Consider the following 19671-nt stretch of genomic DNA (forward strand, 5'->3'; position numbering starts at 1 on the left):
ACTTTTTAATGACCACATTTCCCTGCCCAATCAAGACTAATACTCCTATTATAAGTGGCGACTATGTCATTGTCAATGACTTGTAAGATATATTGTTATTTAGCAGAAATATGAAAATTTGTATATTTAAGACAATTTCTCTGTCTCATTTTTGGTCAAAATTTATTTTACCAAAACCGCTTGTCTGAAAGCTTTATATTTGGTATACAGGTTCACAGGGATGAGCAAAATCAAGTATATTCAAAGTATGATGAAATCTAGAATTTTGCATTTTTGATCCGATCTATGTGAACTTTGGTCAAAACATTTGTTTCTCTGATACATTTAATATTTGATATACCGGTTCTTACTGATGAACTAAATGTGATATGTTTAAATTACGATGAAATCTGCAATTTTGTATTTTTAGGGCAATTTTGGCCAGTTTTCTTTTCTCATAACACTACTCTGATAGCTTTGGTTGTCACGTTTCTTAGTGATGATCTTAATGTCATATGTTCATATTATAATGAAATTTTAATTGTGTATTTTTGCAGCTATTTAACCCCTTGACTACCAAGGTCAATGTATTCCTATATACCAGGCCCCTTATGTTAATAGTGATAAAATCTTGGGTGTGGTCATTGCATGAACACTGCTTAGAGTAAAAATTAAGTACGTACCAATAAACCATATATTTTCTGAATCGGCATGAAATTTCCCACTTTTTCATACATAAGTTTTGTATTTCCAGGTCACGTGACTGATCACATGACACATCATGTGACCAGAGTTGGCAAAGAATATGAATATTTGAAGCATCAGGACGTATTTTGAATAAAAAAATGACGCAAATTTGGATACAGTTGCAATTTTCATGGCATTGTCTTTACATATGTGTAATAATAACTACCCTTTACTTTATTTATAGATGTACCTATTTAAGATTTTTCTCACAAAAGGCAGAGTAAATGAACCACAAACATCAGCATCTGACATGATTCCGTATTTGAAAATCAACACATTTTATATTTGTAAACACCTGCTTTATGTCTTCCTTGCAGAAAGATGCATCTAAAATAGTTATGATTTATCAAAAAATAATTCACAATATTTAAAAATACATTTTAGGGAACAACGTATCACATGACCAAACACATGACCAGTCATGTGACCAGTCATATTGATAATATGGCTGCTATAAAATTTCACTGGCTTATAGTAAAAATTGTATTTCCTCTAGTTTCATTCACGAATATTGCTGTTAATAGAACATATTTACATATAAATCATTTGTTTTCAATAAATAAACATTTCATTTCATTAAAAAAACAAACCATAAACATCTTCGCGATCTTCCGTACTTCTGAAAACTGTAATCAATCAGCGTGACGTTTCTGTGATCAGCCTGACCTTTCAGGGTCGAGGTCATGGGTCACGACATTTGCTTCCGGATTTTGGCCATACTCGGACGTAAGGGGGCGCAATCACATTCAGGCCAGATCAGAATACATAAATCTTAGTCGCGCTGCGTGCCGACGCCGAAATTACGGGATTTTTAGCGACAAAAACGAAGCAAATACGCCTATTCAACTGTGCCGGATATTTCCGGCACTCAAGGTATATGGTAATTCAATATGGCGCCGGATATATCCGGCGCCATAGGTAGTCAAGGGGTTAAGGAATAAAAGTTAAAGCTCATTTTGTTGCTTGTGTTATCTTATTAATTGTACCTCAAAATGTACAGTATTAATACTGCTGTATTAACACTGCAAAGTCCTTGATATTACACAGCTCTTTTGTTTTTAGGTCATGACAATGACATTTACTTTTATTTGCCATGGGAATACATGTACCTGTAACTGAATGAAAGTGAAGTTTTTACTGTTATTTAGATTGGCATATCTGTTGGCAGTGTTTATACATGGCGTTTTGTCAAAAAAATTGAACCAATATACTCCAGATGATGTTTGGCCGTTAGTTATTGCAGAATTTATGTGGCACACATATTGTCAAGTTTGGGCGCCTTTAGGGGTCAACCGGTTGAGAAAATTTCTAAGTCTGAAGGAGGTGTGGTTGGAGTGTGCTATGATGACTGAAAACAAATCTAAGTCCAGATTTGGTGGGTTTGTGGTGGGCCAACCAGTTCTGGAAATTTCAGAGTCAAAAGGAGGTGGTTTTGTAGTGTGCTATGATGACTGAAAACAAATCTAAGTCCAGATTTGGTGGGTTTGTGGTGGGCCAACCACTTCTGGAAATTTCAGAGTCAAAAGGAGGTGGTTTTGTGGTGTATTATTATGCCAGTGATAATTCTGAGTTCCCGTATTGGTGTATTTGGGGTGGGGTTTATAGTGATCTTTTCTGGGCAGGTGTATTTGGAGTGGAGTCAACTACAACAGGTGTGTCTGTGGTGGGATTGCCTAGACACCCCAAACACAGCAGCTTTTGATGTGGTGCCCTCGAAGTGTATGTGGAGTGTATAAAAGGCTATCAGGTGTTTTTGAGATGCCTTTCAGGTGCACCTGGGGTGCACTGGAAGGCCAAATAATTTGGTAAGGGTACAAACATTAATTTTCCCCAAAACATGGCGACGGCCGATGGAAGCTTCGCACTGACAGAGGTGGAAGAAGCCCTTCTTAGAGTAAATGAGCCAAGGTCGTGCAACTGTTCAGGAGTGTGCACTCGGAAACGGGGACGGGGTGCATGTCCATGCAAAAGCATGGATGAATACTGCAATAGAGCTTGCACTTGCGGAAAAAAACGTGCATGTATGAACAGACTGCCCGTACGTAAGTATTAGAGTTCACTGCTGTTTCAGATGATTCAGTGTCTTTTATTGTCTGCGCACTATATTCTTATGGGGTCCTGATCCTAAACTTGCTTGTTTTATTCAGAAAGGGTGCACTAAGATCTGAAAATGCAGTTGGTTGTGGGCTACAAGCCTCTGTGCGTACGTACGGGCTTTCTTTATACCACTTTGAAACTGTCTACGAGATCGAGAGTGAATGCAGAAACCGCGGTAGCGTTTGGTGCATACGCTGGCAGAGGAGACTAATGCAGCCTGAAAGCGACTTACATATCACGACGTTGCGTTTGTGCAGCGACAATAAGGTAGAGGGTTTGAACATCATGTAGGATTATGTGCCAGATAAGTACAGAGCTATAGACCCGTGCTGTTCTGTGTGGTATGTTGCCCTTCACAAAACTCACGCCATTGCTATCAGCACAGGCTCTTGACTCAATGCAGGCGAACCGCTAGCCGTCACTGTATTGCATCAGTGACGGCTAGCGGTTCGCCTGCATTGAGTCAAGAGCCTGTGGCTACCAGTGTTTGGGACGCAAAAGCAAACATGTCTGTATTTATTCTGTAATTTTCTGAGTTTTGTACAGACAGACTAATGGCAGATACGCCACAACTGGACACATGCATAAAAATCAGTATTTTAGGGACTTGATCAATGAGAAATTGAATACAGTAAGTGAAAGTCAATGCTAATTGTAACACACCTCATCCGCAGTCTGTATTCTAATTCGCCAGTTGATAGTCACGTGGGATGCATTCTTTTTGTGCTGATCCACGTAAACGACGTCATCAGGCATCATTTGTTGGAACTGTTGCCTGCCAGGCATCAGTTCCGAAAAATGATGCCCGCTGACGTCAAAAACGACATTGACGCGTGCGTGGACCGGAATGTGAACAAAGATGTCGTCTGCGGCCGATCGAAATGATAGTCGAGAATTTTTTTGGTTTATCCTATTTTCTGAAGAAGAATTGAATACTTTGGTTTCCAAAAGGACTCGAAACGGACGAAAACTATAATCAAAGGTGCATTGAACGTTTTGCAGAAGTATTGCGATCCTGTTAGGAAAAACGTTTTCTTACTGAACCACTCCAATATATTACATCATAGGCCTACATGAGGCAAGTTTTGTGTATAGTACGTTCTTATGCATGGCTACGGATGAGATGTGTTACAAAACACATATTGACTGGCCATGAGGGCAACAGCATACGTCTTTAACCCCTCGGGCCTGTGAGTCACCCCCAAAAACAGACTGTTTCCCTCGGCCTACGGCCTCGGGAAACAGTCTGTTTTTGGGGGTGACTCACAGTCCCTCGGGGTACAGACGTATGCTGTTGCCCTCATGGCCAGTCAATATGTGTATACTGTTCATCAGAAGTGGTATCTCATGGAGGGAACACCATTTCAAGAACAACAACACAACCAACCCCTCGCGTAGGAGATAATTCTCCCAATGAAAGTAATACAAAGTTAGGAATAAAATATGAGCCCTTTACTATGATGTCAGCAGATGTACCCATGATTTTTTTCTGAATGACATGTGTTTATGACATTTACATGCAGTCTGTGATGATATTGTTTGTGCAGGACTCAACATCAGAAGAAGATGAGGAGGACAGATCAGCCGACACATCACGGAAAAGGTCTAGGGAAAGTCATGAGTCTCACCATCTAACAGCAGAAGAAATGATGGAAGAAAATGAAAGACAAATGAAGGTGTTTGACCTATTATTGATATATATAAAATACTGCTTGATATACTCGATATGAATTTGAATTTTTGCAACATTGTGTAAATTTTGTCACATTAGAGTGCTCATGAATTTTATAATTTGTTCTTACATTTTGTGATTTCCTGATAAAATGCCTGCTTTCCTTGATAATCATCTATCAAATGTATTAGAATTATTTCAAGTTACTCAATAAACAGAGCAGTTTTGCCCAGACTTTGACAGAGCAAAGTGTGTCGATGTTGATTTGTTGCTTGCTCAGAAAAACAAATTTGTCTGCAAAATGTGAGTTTCAAATATATGCCCATGCCACTTTTGGTAAAGGATTGGAAATCTTTTAAACTTGGCACATGACACACCAAAATGTACATTAATCATCAAAACTATAGTGTATTTTGATATTTGGCTTAAACATGTGTAATTCAAATTTTTAGTTAAACTTTTTGATTTTACAAACTTTCAGGAATTTGTACAGCAAAAAACCAAAGAAGAATTGGAATGTTTGACATTAGAACTGCTAAGGCGACAGCCTGGAGCATGGGCTGATTTGCAGCAACAATTACCTTACCCGGCTCCTCAACCTGGACCTAACCCCGGCTCCAGTTCTCCATGGTGCAAGTGTGGTCAGTGTCAGAAAATGCCCACACAGGCAGAGAAAAAATGCTGCGCTACACGTCAAAGCCAAGGATGCATCACTTACAAAGGCTTGTTCAACTACCTTGTCCTTGACGCAAATGTCTTGGAACTGGCAATGCGTTGGAATGCAGACACATATGCTGAGGAACATCAGAGAGACAACGCCTGTTTTCGTCACTTTGCATATCGACAGTATATTTACTGGCAACATGGCAGGCTGGGTGCTGGGAACCGCCGTGTTGTCCCTTCATGTTGTGTTTGGTCGATCAGAAGAAAATTTCCAAGTCCAAATAACATAAATGTTGGCTATAGGGATGGAGAAATACAAGACTAGGGCAAATTTATTAACTGACCATTGAGTTTCAAGAAAGGGTGTTTATATCTACAATTACAACAGTTGTTTGCATAGGATTAAAATGCATATATTTGTGTGTGTCTGTATGTATATGTATGTACACACACCATACATATGTATATACACTGCCACATTCATACATATTTACTTACACACATACATGCATGTATGTGTGCATACATGCATGATGCAGGCATATTTGTATGATGTAAAGATGTATACATGTGTCAGTGTATGTACATATGCATGCATGCATGCACGGCAAAAATTCACCAACCCTAAAGAGTTTTGTATTCCCCAGAACATGATAGCAGTCCCTACATATTCATGACACATGTAAACTCTGTGTACATCAAAATTCATCTTTCCAAAACTGCTTGTTTGGAAATTTGTTATCAAAAAGTGGTGACATTTTGAAATGAGTGTTTACTTGATACCATGACCACTTTATATTTTGTGAGTAAAATGTTTACAGCTATTTTTTCAGTGATACATGTATGCACAATTGCCTGCCGTGTATGCAACATTTCTCCTTAAAAAAAATTGTCATTGCTGCCATATATAACGGAAGTTCTATGCTGTTGTAAAATTATTTGTTTTATTTTCTTTTTGTACTTCGTTATACATCTCTTAGTGACAGTTAGGGTTGAGTGCCACTTTTGATTTCATGAACCACTCTTGATCTTACATCCTGGTACTTCTGGTCATACATGGTTGTTCAAAATCAACATTATGGTGCAAAAAGATAAATGTTGCTTTTGATACACTGTTGTAATAAATCCATGACATTAGTGAACAAACAGTTAGATTTTTAGTTTTTATTCAAACCAGTGAATTAACACCAACAAATTCCATAGCCAATATAGTTGCATATACAGATCAAGAACAGGGTATTTCAATACCATATAGAGATTTTTGTTTTGTTAAAAGATGATGCTATAACACTTGGCTGCATTTAGTATGGACTTGTGAAAATTCTGACATTCTGTTTTGTCCTTATGACAAAACACTGTTTCAATGTCATATCAAACGTAGAAACTATCAGATGATGCCAACACATTGAGTTTATTTTGGTGAATTTTACTCCTTTTCGAAAGAAAATGTAGCATGTGTATCTGCTGCAATGCTCAAATGCATGAGAATAAATCATGTTTTATGATAGATTGACATTTGTCTATTTGTCTATGTTGTCTTTTGTTGTTCAGGAACAACACACTGGATGAGAAACTTTGACAATCTTGACAAGAAAATAGAATATTTCCTACAGAAACTGTCACATAAACTATTATACAACATGTGCATTCTTACTAGTGCACAAAAGTGTAAGTTGTCATTTTCACAAATGTAAACTGCTGAATCTGTGTTTATTGAGAGTCCAATGTCCAATGTATAAGGCAAGATGTTCCTTCGTATCTGAGATAGATCTCCTTTAGATGGATTCTTCTGATGTTGTGGACTTCGCAAACCTGCTCTTATGAGCCTCTACTAAGTCAGCAATATTTGGAGGGTTCATCATTGACAGTCTGGTATGTAGATGACAGGGATCATTTTCAGCTGGTGGAACATATTGAGATAAATGACCTTCTACTCCAAGGCGCATTTCAAAAATCTGCTGCTGAATGTCATTTGTGTAGTCATACTTCTTTTTGGCTACCACAGGTACTGGATAAAACCTCTTTGACATCTTTGAATACTTGCAATAGTACCTGCTAAAGAATGTAATGATATTATCAGTGATTTGACCTTGGTTCTATTCAGGGAGGGGGTTACTCCCATAGAAAAGGTGTATGTGTATGTGCCACCCAAATGGGTAACTTTTTCATGAAAAAATCCCTAAACATGGGTTAATTTTTCTGAAAAAATCTCTAATTATGGGTTGATTTTTCATACAAAAACCCCTAAACTTTGTTTGATAAAAAGGCAAACCTTCACATGTAACAGAATAAAGGTGAAAATTCCCCAAATTTGTCAAAGAAATTCCTAACAATTGGTCATATTTTTTGAATATACATGGGTATATGTATTGAACTCAGGTGGCACACCCCCATATGAAAATATCAAGAGTGCCCCCACCCCCCATCCCTGAGGCTTCAATAGTGGCTAGCAATTAGTCATAGGAAAATTACACATCATGCACAAACCTGAATGCATATCTTGAACATAAATACCAGAAACACATACACATACATGACCAAACACAAACATGTAAATGAATTCACAAACGAAAAAAGTCATAAACACACATATAATGAAAAGACACGTGTTGAGTGTTGTTTCTGCTTCCAATCAATACACTTAGATCAAGTGCATAGTATTCAGCTGTCAACAAACTCATGCATGTACAATGAACATGGTTTACTGCTGAAGAATGAATTCACTTTCAGATGTGAAAATGTCCAAACTCAGCAAGAGCAGTTAAACAAATACATTCTAAGTTGGGTTTGTTGGAAGACTCAAAGACACCACAGCTTTAAAAGCTTTGGCAACCTTGAAAATGACAGTGAGTGTACAGGTACATTACCTTGGTTGTCCATCTACTGCAACTTCTTTCTGCCGATTTGCATGTTTGTTGAAGTCTATAGCAGCCAACACTGTCCGTGCTTTGTAGCCAACAAAACTGAAACATTTGTAAAGATGGATATTGGTGAATAATACATTCCTGATACGAGATTACAATAATAAGACTTACAGTGGTAAGAGAATAGAAATAACATCTCCACTTACACTTATAAATGATATTTCCATCAATAGGTCAGTGGAAATGTCATCGTCTCCGAAAAACGTATGTAGAAAACATTTCCGGAATTCATGATCAAAAGGAATGATCCACATACACTAGTGGAATGGTATTCATGCACACTACAGTAGAAAGTGTATAATACTGAAGTAGGTACATTTTTATGCTGCCAAGAATGACCACACACACTGAATTTTGATAGGGAAGTACAGCTTAGCTTTATTCCTTAACTAAAACCTTTGTCAAATATTGTGAACTGTAAGAGTATGCTTTGATCTTCTTGGCCATATACCTTTCATAATTTTGATTTGACACAAAACAAAGAGTTTACTTATATTGGTAGAATGTGCTTTCCATGAGATTCTATAACTATAAAATTCAAAGTAATATGATTCACCAAAGATTATTTGTACTATCTTGTGTCATCTGACAATACTGACATATCCCACTAAACAACAGTATGTTCCATGCAATACAGCTTAAACCCTGTGAACGCTACATTTCAGTGTAATGTAACAGTTTGGACTTAAATTTTTGAGGAAACAAGCAATAAACACTTACGAATATGAAAGGCGCTTTGGTGCATACATCAAAAGATGGCTGTGGAAAGATTCTAAGAATCCAGTATGTCTGAAATGAAAAAAGGATACATTTAAAATTTGCATACAGTAATAATGCTAAATATCATACACATCCTAGATCAAAACAAGCAAGATAGTTTTTCACTTGTATATTTTTGAATGAAATGCTGTTTCTGTGTAAATGTCGATGTAAATCAAGCTGTGTGGTAAAGTGATACAGGCTTGTTATGGGTACTGGTGATATGGAATGACAAATACTGATTTCACAGCAAAATCACAACAAATAAATTTCTTAGCATACTACTTTTGACACTTGCATAAGTGGCATGTATGTTGTGAACTTTGAAAATTTTCATTGCAGTGATAGTGACAAAATTTTCATTACTACAGAATATAAACTTTTACCGAAAGTTGACATAGTAAGGGATATTTTTCATTAGACGCTTGTCTTCTACAATCTTTCGCAGTGCTACATGTGACGGTGACCCTTTTATCAACCATGGTATTCGTTCACCATCACTGAGCGGACCATGTCCACACTTTCCATATGTTCCATCATGATTGAGAATCCACTCATGTTCATCAACTACATGGTGAAGTATGCCAAACCAAATGGCCTGAAAGAATATACAAAGAAATGCAAACTTGCATAAGTATTATAAAAATTAACATAAATTGAGGACTGCCAGTTGCAGGGTATCTGTGAGCCTGTGAAGAATCATTCAGGGCTCGCAATTAACTTTTTTCCCTGGTAGTTCACTTGGGCTACCATTTTCTGAAGTTGGTAGCCCAGTGACTGGTTGGTAGCCCATGCATACTTTAGTTCAGGGATATCTTTTTTCGTTAACCAGAAATAAAATATTATAATTTTTCAAGATTCTGCCGACAAAGTGAATTTTCTAGTCATTTGCTATGAATATTGCACACCTTTAATACCAAAGGAAACAGGTATAATGGACGTTAGTGATACTCAAAAGTTTGGTGACCTATTGACAACTCAAAATTCACTCTCAGAGTTGTATGCAAATTCTGATAGTCGTCATGACAATGATTCGACATTCTCAGCACTGAGACATATTGTAGCAAGTCTAAAAATAGACAATGGGCTTTCTGTAGGGGCGAGGGATATAATTTCTGTGTAATTGTGATTGATATATTATGATCAAAATGCAACAAAATGCATTTTCATTGGCTATCACTTCCTGTGCCTGTCATTCAAGTATGGCAGTACAGATATATAAACTTTGTTGTAAAGTTCCGCCGCATGGTCGTCTTCTTCAGGCCTTTCTTTGTCCAGCTGGGTTTGACTGCATTTAGCTGGTCCTAAAGTGACAGACCGGACATGGCACGCCAAATACTGACTGAATTTCATGTCCCTGGCTTTGGTAGTCCCTGTGGGCTACCATTTAATGGATTTTGGTAGCCCCAGAGAAAAGTTGGTAGTCTGTGGATGCAAGACTACTGCTAATTTCGAGCCCTGTCATTGCAGGAAACAAAATCAGCATTAAACAACATACCTTCATCTTTCTCTCACTGCCATTGCATTCCTTTGCAGCATACCAAAAATGATTCCTCAATGCATTTGCCCAGGGTAGTAGATCCTTGCAAGCTCTTTGTTTGGATGCCTGCCAAAAAATCAGACAACGTTAAAGATTTTGTTTTTTGTTTTACTTTGGAAAGAAAGAGTCTGGTTTTCAAAAATATTTTCATTTACATTTTTAAAATTACAATGAAAAGCTTCATGACTATTTGCACCTATTAGCAGTCTATTGCTGTAATAAATGAAACTTTCCACTCAGAATGTCAACTTTCATTAGCAAATACTATAAAGCTAACAAATACTGCAAGTTAAAAGTGTAACAAGTTTTCTTTCACATTACATTTAAATTTGATAATCAAATACTGAAAATAAACATATCTGATGAACAATATTACCAGTAGGTTCGCAATGCACTATCATGTAAATAAAATCTAACACTATCTCACCTCTAAGATTTTCTTGTGGATATTTTTGCCCCCATGCCATATGTCCCAAGAATGCTTGATTTCTGAATATTTTTCACAGTGTCCTGAAATTTGGTAAAAAATGCTTAGTCCACATAACATAACATATATAATTCAGTGGATGAACAAATGCTGTTATTGTATAACACTATATATTTTAAAGACCAGAATTATGACACCCTGGGCAGATAATCAAATTACACACTTTGCTCATGATAATTGCAAACAGAATTGTCTGAAGACTGTTGCATAATAGCTGCACTGCAATACAGAGACAAAGATTGCATGATTACAGTTTAGAGAAATCTGTCCATTACCATTTGTACCATTCTTGTACTTTGTACACATTTACAGAAAGTTTGTGTTTGGTTGTGTGCATTTATACACCACTACACTGAAATTTAGGTGATATGTGGAGCACACACTAACAGTGTATACTAGAGTGTGGTGTTTAGTCAAATAAAAAGTGTGCTCATAGTTCCCTTTATACAGTGAAAATTGGTGTTTCAAATAAAGCAGTCACAAACTAACAATATACATGTTGACCACAACTTACGCATGGCTGCTGCTATCTGTGTATGAGCGTCAGTTATCATTTCTCCAATGTCCAGCATTCCTGTCAACTTATCCATTGATCTGTCAAAGCCCAAACGTTCCATATTTGGACTTTTTCCATTAACTTCTCGCACATCAACAGTCTCTGTGTGGAGAATAACCTGCTTGGATGTGTCACCCACATTATATGACAGATACTGGGCTGAGTGTCCTGGTGAGTCATTACGACCATCTCCACACAGAACCACCTTCTGTCCATGAAAAGATCCTGTTAACTCCAACTGCATGGCTTCCCAGTACTTCTGAATGGCGGGAGCAGCATAGAGTTTTTGTACCCGTACAAATGTACTGGCAGAGATACAAGCTATATTGGCAAACCTAAAGAGCAGTTCAATCTTTCTGAAGCTATTCCCAGACAGTAAGATACAGGCAGCAGTTTGTAGGTTGCCAGCAAAGATGCCATCAAAACGAGGTTGAGACTGCCATCTTCCACCAAGATGACCTGCAGAACAACTCCAAACAACAGTAAGTGCAGTGCCTACTGTTGTTGTACTGTATAAAAGTCTTCTTTGACATCCCTGCCGAGCACACATATCCCCATAGGCACGTTTCAGCAAGTTAAGTATTGATGGAACAAAAGCCAGGCACTTCTTTGCAATAATTACATCCATGGCATTGGTCACATCGTCTCCAGCTTCTGCAGCACCATTGTCATCTGTTCCATACTGTTCTGTATCAAAGACAACTTCCTCAAGCGATATGTTCTTGTCATTTCTGAAGAAATGATTGAATAAGTATGAATTTACTAATAGCCAATATCAACAACAACAACTGCAAATTAGTATAGCGTGCATTTTTTAAGTTCAAAAGACTACAAAGGAACTCAGAGAGATCAATCAACATATTTGCCTGGAAAGTTGACATTGAGTAGCTAGCTCACATTTACATCCAGGGAAAAAAGATAATAAAATGTATCAGCACCCCAAGGAGGGTAACTTACCCTAGAGTTCTGAAAGAGACCGCAAACTCTCTTTCGTCTTCATCTTCACTGGCAGTATGTGTGTCTTCAGATTCACTGTCACAGTCAATTCTGGTACAAGTAATTATAAAATATTATAAATACATTATAATATCAGTCGAAATTTAAGAGTAGATGCTAATGATATCACTGTGAAATAGCAACGCAACATTTATTTCAGTGAAAAAATCAAGTATCGTACCTCACAGATTGTCCACATGATTTTACTTGCATAGGAGTAGACGATGCAAGAGGAAGAAATCTTGAATCTGAAATTACAAATAAAATTTGACATTTGTTCAATATACACAAAGTATTCTATTGTATTTCATTGTTGTATGTGTAGTACCATAATTCTCTTTCGATAGTACATTGATAGTCTGCCCATAAAAGTATAAGCAAATTATTAGATTATTAATTAATAATATAAAGTGTTATTTATGATTAAAAAACAGGAATGTATAGTACATACCCATAAAAAGGTAAAATAATTGATTGAAATTATTGTAAAATTTTAAACATAAAAATCAAAATGATCTACACAGCATGCTAACAGTTCTGATATACGAAATGCATGCAAATTAATCCTCCATTGAAAAGGAGAAATACATTATGTATACCATCCAGATTTTAAAGTTTTTAAAAGGAAAAATTTCAGTATTCATTTACTGTTTACAAAGCAATGAAAATTGGTTTTCTAATCAACAGGCTAGTCAAAATATGCAACTTATTTTTATCTGCATGTGTTCTTATATATTTTCTTGTGTGGCTCAAATGTGACTCTTGCAAATGCCATTTTGGCAAGTTCACTTTTTACTTGCCAAAACATATGTAAAATTGCTTACAGTAGATTATCAAAATTGAGTTATCCTGGTCAATTTTATAGTCTTTATTTGAGCTCTGTTTCCAAACAAATGTAAATGTGCATTACAACTATATATATAACTATATAACTATATATATAACTATATATATATATATATATATATATATATATATATATATATATACACACACACACACACACACTCTGTTTTTGCACATACAATTACCTGATTCCCTGCTTTTAATTGGTGTAGGAAAACTACAAAAAATAGTCAACAATAACTGGTCATTTTGTAATCTGTTGAACACGGAGACACTTTTCTACAATATAAGCTTACTTGCACAAAGTAATTTCCAATAATGTCAACAACAACAACAAATCAACAAATGAAATATAAATGGACTGAATCCAACTTTTTGGGACACGTTTTGATTGATTGATCGATTTGTTCAAAATCAACTTAGAAATTATGTACTTCATTAGATTATTACCACATCGCCATACACGTGGATTCTTGACACCTAAATTTCACAAAGTGTCAACAGTCATGTAAAGTTTCGCGCACGGTCCCTCCACAAAACGGTCAAGAAACGCCACCAGTTTCTTTTGTTATAGTCCGGGTTTCGATTGGGCTTTCTGTTGATTTTACTGATGGGGATAATCCCGGATTATCACGCGTGCGGCGGGAGGTGTTAACAGTTACGTGCATAAAATTATCGTAAGCAGAAACTTAATTCTTCCAGAATGCATTCTGATTATTGTCTGCGCATGCGTCTAAAGGCCAAAGTTTATTTACATCTGCCTGCCACGCAGCGTGAACTATGTACAATTTCGGAGACGATTTCGTCAATTTTGACTTCCCATGTTGATTGGGAGTTCATTTTGGAAAATAAAAATCCTGCGTCGACACGTACTGCTGCAAAACCCAAGCCTTGCGTGGTCTTCCAATGTCCACAGTGTAGCAACCGATACAATCAGTTTGTATATACATGGAGGTAGGAAGAGATGGAGGTAGGAAGAGAAGGAGCCTGCACGTCTATTGTCTCCTTTGAGGGAGATGAAACATGCCGCTTGTTTGCTAAGCAAACAATGACGCATCTGCCCGGGTAATCCCATAAATGGATTATGCCGGTTCGGATACGGTTCGATGTTCTTCGGGAATAGTCGGATAGAAAGTACGCATGCGCTAACACAAGTATAGCGTCTTCCGCGAACTGACATGTGATGACTGAATCAGTGAAGTGGGCGATCTGATCGACGATTTTTCTTAACTTTGAACTTTTAAGTATTCTGAATTTGAAGGAAATGACACAAAACACTGGAAACAAATTAGCAAGCGTGGCAAGTTCGACTACGGACACAGCTAGTTTGACCTTTTAGCAATCCATGGTTCGACGGCAAGGAGAAAATTATGTACTGAATAGAATACCCTATCGTCAATACGACATGGATTTAGTAGTATCTACAAAGTTGCAATGTTTAATAAACGATAAATAAGATAGGTACCATAGCGACTTACTATCAGCATGGACGTAACACAGACTCCCGATGCTACATTATGCTAATCACTGAACCCGGTCGGCAAAGTGACTGAAATTCTGACTTCAATTACAGAAACGCAACGCGTCGCAACGTCAACCTGATATGACTATCAACAACCCAAGGTTACGTTCTTTCAAAACAATGTCGACTTTTTTTGCGGAAATTTGCGGAAACCCCCGAAAAGAGTATAAGTAGTGTGACTTGTAAATAAGCTGTAGAGACGAACAAATGTTTCCGTACTCGATTTTTTATGCGTCCGGCTGATCTGAAACTGGTCCTCCGACGAGTTACATAACCTGTAGTGTTCAAATGCATCAACTGCGCATGTGCTGTCACAGTATTTTTAGTCTACGCATTCGATTCAAATCCACGATAAAAAATATTTCGAACTCATTAAATTTGACAGTTATGTGACTAGGCGGCCTAGCAGGACCGGCTAAAGCGAGGATAAGAAAGGAGATAACAGGATTATCAGGGCATTATACAATGGTGGTTAATCCATTTATTTCTCGTGCAGGCTCCTTCTCTTCCTACCTCCATGGTATATAAATACCCATCGATGGGCTGACCACGGTCTCTCGTGGGTAACATACGAAAACCCATACACGACATGATTTGTATCTCACTTGATCCTCAATCAGGAAAATCCATGGCAGAGAGTTTGGCACCCAGGCTTGGCTTATGATGAACAACGAAATAGATGCTTTGCGAAATCGCGAAATAACGAAATGACAACATTTCCACAACCCCAAAAATTTTTTTCAATAAAATCTAATATTTCAATAATGTCCGTGACCGCAGCAGTTGGTTTACTGGGTTTAATGAACGGATTAGGTATGTAATGGAATATTTTGAAGTGACTTCAATCACGGTCGAACTACAAAGTGATACATGGCGAAATCATGGGCGCCATGAAAATATCAGTATGGACACGTACTCCCACAGTCACTACAGTAGCTATTTAGTCAGGGCAGTTGTGAAGCTTCACAAATCTCTCTCGAAATAAAGCCATAACATTTTGGAATTGAGGTTTTTAATCTTCAAACACTAGCTGTCGAAACGCAGCTATCTGTTGGCGGGTAGCGTGCGTAGCTATGCGGTGGCAGGGTTGACCTTTGATCCGCAAAGCTCTGCATGCATGGCAGGGCACAGGCGACCCAATAAGTATTACTGAGTTTTTCACACTTTTCTCTATCATTTTCTCTTCTTTCTTCATGCTCTGAATGATCGGAATAAATAATATAAATGGTTTACATAACGTAACCTAGCCTCTGTGACTATTTACTTTACACTTCATTACAAGGACGTATATCTCTCATACACACATGCTGTAATTAATTAGTCAACACAACTAATTATGCTAATCCATGGACTTATCAGACGTTGGTCAACATCGGAAAGATAGGTTTTAGTATTCCATTCCTATCTTTCGCGATGTTGATCAACCCGTAAAATCCTTGATAAGTCCACGGATTAGCATAATTAGTTGTGTTGACTAATTAATTACAGCATGTGTGTATGAGAGATATACGTCCTTGTAATGGAGTGTAAAATAAATAAAGAGTCACAGAGGCTAGGTTAGGTTATATAAACCATTTATTTTATTTATTCCGATCATTCAGAGCATGAAGAAAGAAGAGAAAATGATAGAGAAAACAGTATGAAAAACTCAGTAATACTTATTGGGTTGCCTGTGCCCTGCCATGCATCCAGAGCTTTGCGGATCAAAGGTCAACCCTGCTACCGCAAAGCTACGCACGCTCACCGCCAACAGATAGCTGCGTTTCGACAGCTAGTGTTTGAAGATTAAAAACCTCATTCCAAAATGTTATGGCTTTATTTCGAGAGAGATTTGTGAAGCTTCACAACTGCCCTGACTAAATAGCTACTGTAGTGACTGTGGGAGTACGTGTTCATACTGATATTTTCATGGCGGCCCATGATTTCGCCATGTATCACTTTGTAGTTCGACCGTGATTGAAGTCACTTCAAAATATTCCATTACATACCTAATCCGTTCATTAAACCCAGTAAACCAACTGCTGCGGTCACGGACATTATTGAAATATTAGATTTTATTGAAGAAAATATTTTGGGGTCGTGGAAATGCTGTCATTTCGTTATTTCGCGATTTCGCAAAGCATCTATTTCGTTGTTCATCATAAGCCCCCAGGCTTGGGGAGGTCATGTCACCAAAATGTCGCGACACTTGTAGGGTTTCTAGATTCTCTAAATTTGGCGGTCTGAGAATTCGAAAGGTCGACAAAATCAAAACATTGGGTTCGGCAGTAACTTGTGTCTTTAGGAAAGAACAGATTCCGTCATGAACCTGATTGCCTACTTTTGAGAAGACTGAACGATCGGTAGGGACACACTTGACACCTCTGAACGATCGATAAAGGAGAAAAAAAGGGGGAAAAAACGTTGCACTATTACCATAACGCCAACTCTCAATGGGTCGACGCACGGTCGACGGGAGCACCTTGCAAAAACAAGGTCATCGTAAGAGTTCCTTGATTTCGTGCATTGAATTTTGTTGAAAACGATTAAAAATTTCAAATCGAACTCTCAAAGTTTGGAACTGAGGAATTATCATGTTAAATCGATATCAAAAGGGAGTTAAGGAAGACATTTTAGGATTTTCCCATGTAATGCAGATACGACTCGTCGATCCCAAGCGACGCCATTTTGTTTTTTGTTGAAAATATAAACGCGGCAAAAAAGACTAGTTTTCTTGTCGAATTAGGTTTCAAAATAACAACACAACACGATTCCCTATTTTTTCGAAGTCTTTGCCTTGTTAGGAGGTGCATGACTTACTTTTTTGATGAAAGGTGAAAAAACAAACGGGGGAGTAAAATTCACAGTGTTTCCGAAATGCATGGCGTAGGTCAAGATCACCTCATGGCTGAACTCAGCCATAAAATATCATCCAAGATTTCTCGATAGTGACCTAGATCTTTAAGAAACTGTTTTACTCATCTTCTTACCAGTCTTCAAATACATGCGGAACAGTGCAGAAAGATGAATATAAAGTAGCTTGATTGACTGAAAATCGTAGGATACCGGAGCGGGACCGTGTCACAAGACGTCACTGAAACAAGACGCTAACTTGCCTATGACGTCATTCGCTTCCTGCGGCCACCGCAACGCGGACTGTTGCAACTGTGTAGGTGATTAGCACCTTTGAACAAAAGCGTTTCTTGACCGTTTTGTGGAGGGACCGTGTTTCGCGTATGTATTGCGTGTGACGGTGCCCGGCTATGGCAGCGCCGTCTGCCAAATCGTCCGGCTAGCTTGTGACCTGCACAAGTTACAATTATAGCCTGTTGAAATATATCGAAGTGGTTTTTGTGGTGGAGAATTGAAAAAGGAACAGTCAAAGCCAATGTTCCATGGCAATCCATGCCGGGTCCATGTCACACAACAACTGCGAGCGACAACATAAGCGAGGGAGAACACAGAAATATCGCACACACTGTGACAGTCTGTGTACGTGCGTACACGGTGAACATCCGTCCCAGTAGCTCTGCATAGCAGGGCTGTGTGTTACCGGCGTTATACGGCCTCCCACCCCACCAAAACCCTGCAGATTGCCATAGACAAAACCGCTGGTAGCTCCTCGGTAACGCCGGTAACACACATCCTAGCTGCAGTACAGTAGCTCGAGGTTTTGGCTGGGTATTTGGGTCGGACGACCCAAATACCCAGGCAAAACCTCGAGCTACTGTACTGCAGCTACACACAGCCCTGATACGCAGAGCTACCGTCCCAGGAAAGACTCACCTTCCTGTGTTGGAAATATTACTTCCTGCACGTTGGATTCCTTGTCCTAGTCCTGCTGCTATCAATGTCGTTGATTGGAGACCTTCTTCCCAGTTTTCTCCTATGGATCTCCTGCCCGTACTTTGCGGTAAACATGTACATTCCCGTTCACTATGTGGTACAGGATTACATTCTCGGCAAAATAGGCGATGAATTTCGAGTAAATGTAATGAAAACACAGCGTTAGATTCTTGGTTATAGTTCACGGATTTCGCATCTATCCACCTGGGGTAAGATCTTCCCAGATACACTTTTGTTGCGTCCCTCGTTTTGTAGGCTTTCGCTTCGGCCTCTGTCACCAGTTTCGGTAGTTTGAACACTGGACGGGATGGGTAAGCCGCCATTTTAAAAGTTAGGATAAGCGCGAGGCATGCTGGGAGCTGTTACCTTATCAACGACGCCGTAGTATGGGACCCATATCACACAGCCGCAAACGTGACGCACAGATTTCAGACTTTTTTCTTTAGGTACTTCTAAATTTCAACCTATGTTTATAATTTGCCTTCGATTGGCTGATTTTATAACAAAACAAAACAGGTCTCGGTAAACATGGAAGGATTAATTTGGTCTAACACAGTAGGGGGACTGAGGAGCAATCGACTGACTGTTGGAAAGCAAACAACCTCCATTTCTATATCCACTGATACCATACATCTCTCTGTTCTCAGTGAATCTGGGCGACATCGATTCTATCACCTTTCTTCAGGTGTGAAACGAGACCATTATCAATTTCTTATCTGTCATTCCTTTGACATTTGACATTCCCCACTTAAACTTGTCTGCTGTACCGGTGAATCATAGTACTTGGACAGCAGTTTCCAGAATATATTGGCCCTGCAGTCATTTATTACAACAATTTTTATGCAATTTATATGCTAAAATATCGGCAAACGTTGATCGCGGTTTACTTTTCTTTCAGTAGTTTTGTTGCCGATCACTTCATCACCTCACACAAGGCCGCATGCACACACATAATAAAGTCTCCACCTTACACGTGCCGCCGTTGTTGTCACTAACAATTTCTACAAGTGTGTTGATCGACGCACTATAGCTGGATTGTTTTCGTGTACCGGTATATG

At 38.4% G+C, this 19671-nt stretch overlaps 1 protein-coding gene and 1 long non-coding RNA gene across 7 annotated transcripts; one reads left to right on the forward strand and one right to left on the reverse strand.

The window, feature by feature from the left end:
* Positions 1-2676: 2676 nt before the first annotated feature.
* On the forward strand, positions 2677-5405 carry LOC139123391 (uncharacterized). Its single transcript, XR_011549645.1, has 3 exons — positions 2677-2768; positions 4371-4499; positions 4977-5405. It is a non-coding gene; the product is annotated as an uncharacterized lncRNA (long non-coding RNA).
* A 902-nt stretch (positions 5406-6307) lies between these two features.
* Positions 6308-19012, reverse strand: LOC139122425 (uncharacterized). Of its 6 annotated transcripts, none has more exons than XM_070687802.1 (10): positions 18554-18945; positions 12602-12668; positions 12382-12471; positions 11383-12155; positions 10809-10891; positions 10340-10447; positions 9228-9439; positions 8803-8871; positions 8026-8121; positions 6308-7213 (listed from the first exon to the last, which is right to left on the reverse strand). In XM_070687802.1, exons 2-10 carry the CDS (start codon positions 12631-12633, stop codon positions 6934-6936), a joined length of 1743 nt encoding a protein of 580 aa, XP_070543903.1. In that variant the 5' UTR covers positions 12634-12668; positions 18554-18945; the 3' UTR covers positions 6308-6933. The 6 variants fall into 6 exon arrangements, with proteins under 6 accessions (XP_070543903.1, XP_070543905.1, XP_070543902.1 ...); XM_070687804.1 differs by having other exon boundaries at positions 6308-7210; positions 18554-18939; XM_070687801.1 differs by lacking the exon at positions 18554-18945 and adding an exon at positions 17758-17896.
* Positions 19013-19671: the final 659 nt, after the last annotated feature.

This window comes from Ptychodera flava, chromosome 22, assembly GCF_041260155.1.
Source record: "Ptychodera flava strain L36383 chromosome 22, AS_Pfla_20210202, whole genome shotgun sequence".
In the NCBI taxonomy this organism is placed as follows: domain Eukaryota; kingdom Metazoa; phylum Hemichordata; class Enteropneusta; family Ptychoderidae; genus Ptychodera; species Ptychodera flava.

Bases quoted from the DNA above. Each gene is read 5' to 3' on its own strand.
- LOC139122425 (XM_070687799.1), bottom strand. From the start codon at position 18,936: ATGGCGGCTTACCCATCCCGTCCAGTGTTCAAACTACCGAAACTGGTG. The intron at 10,448-10,808 runs GTGAGATAGTGT...ATTTTTTGGCAG, and splicing joins TCCACAAGAAAATCTTAGAG to GCATCCAAACAAAGAGCTTG. The intron at 7,214-8,025 runs GTAATGTACCTG...TACATTCTTTAG, and splicing joins GCAGTAGATGGACAACCAAG to CAGGTACTATTGCAAGTATT.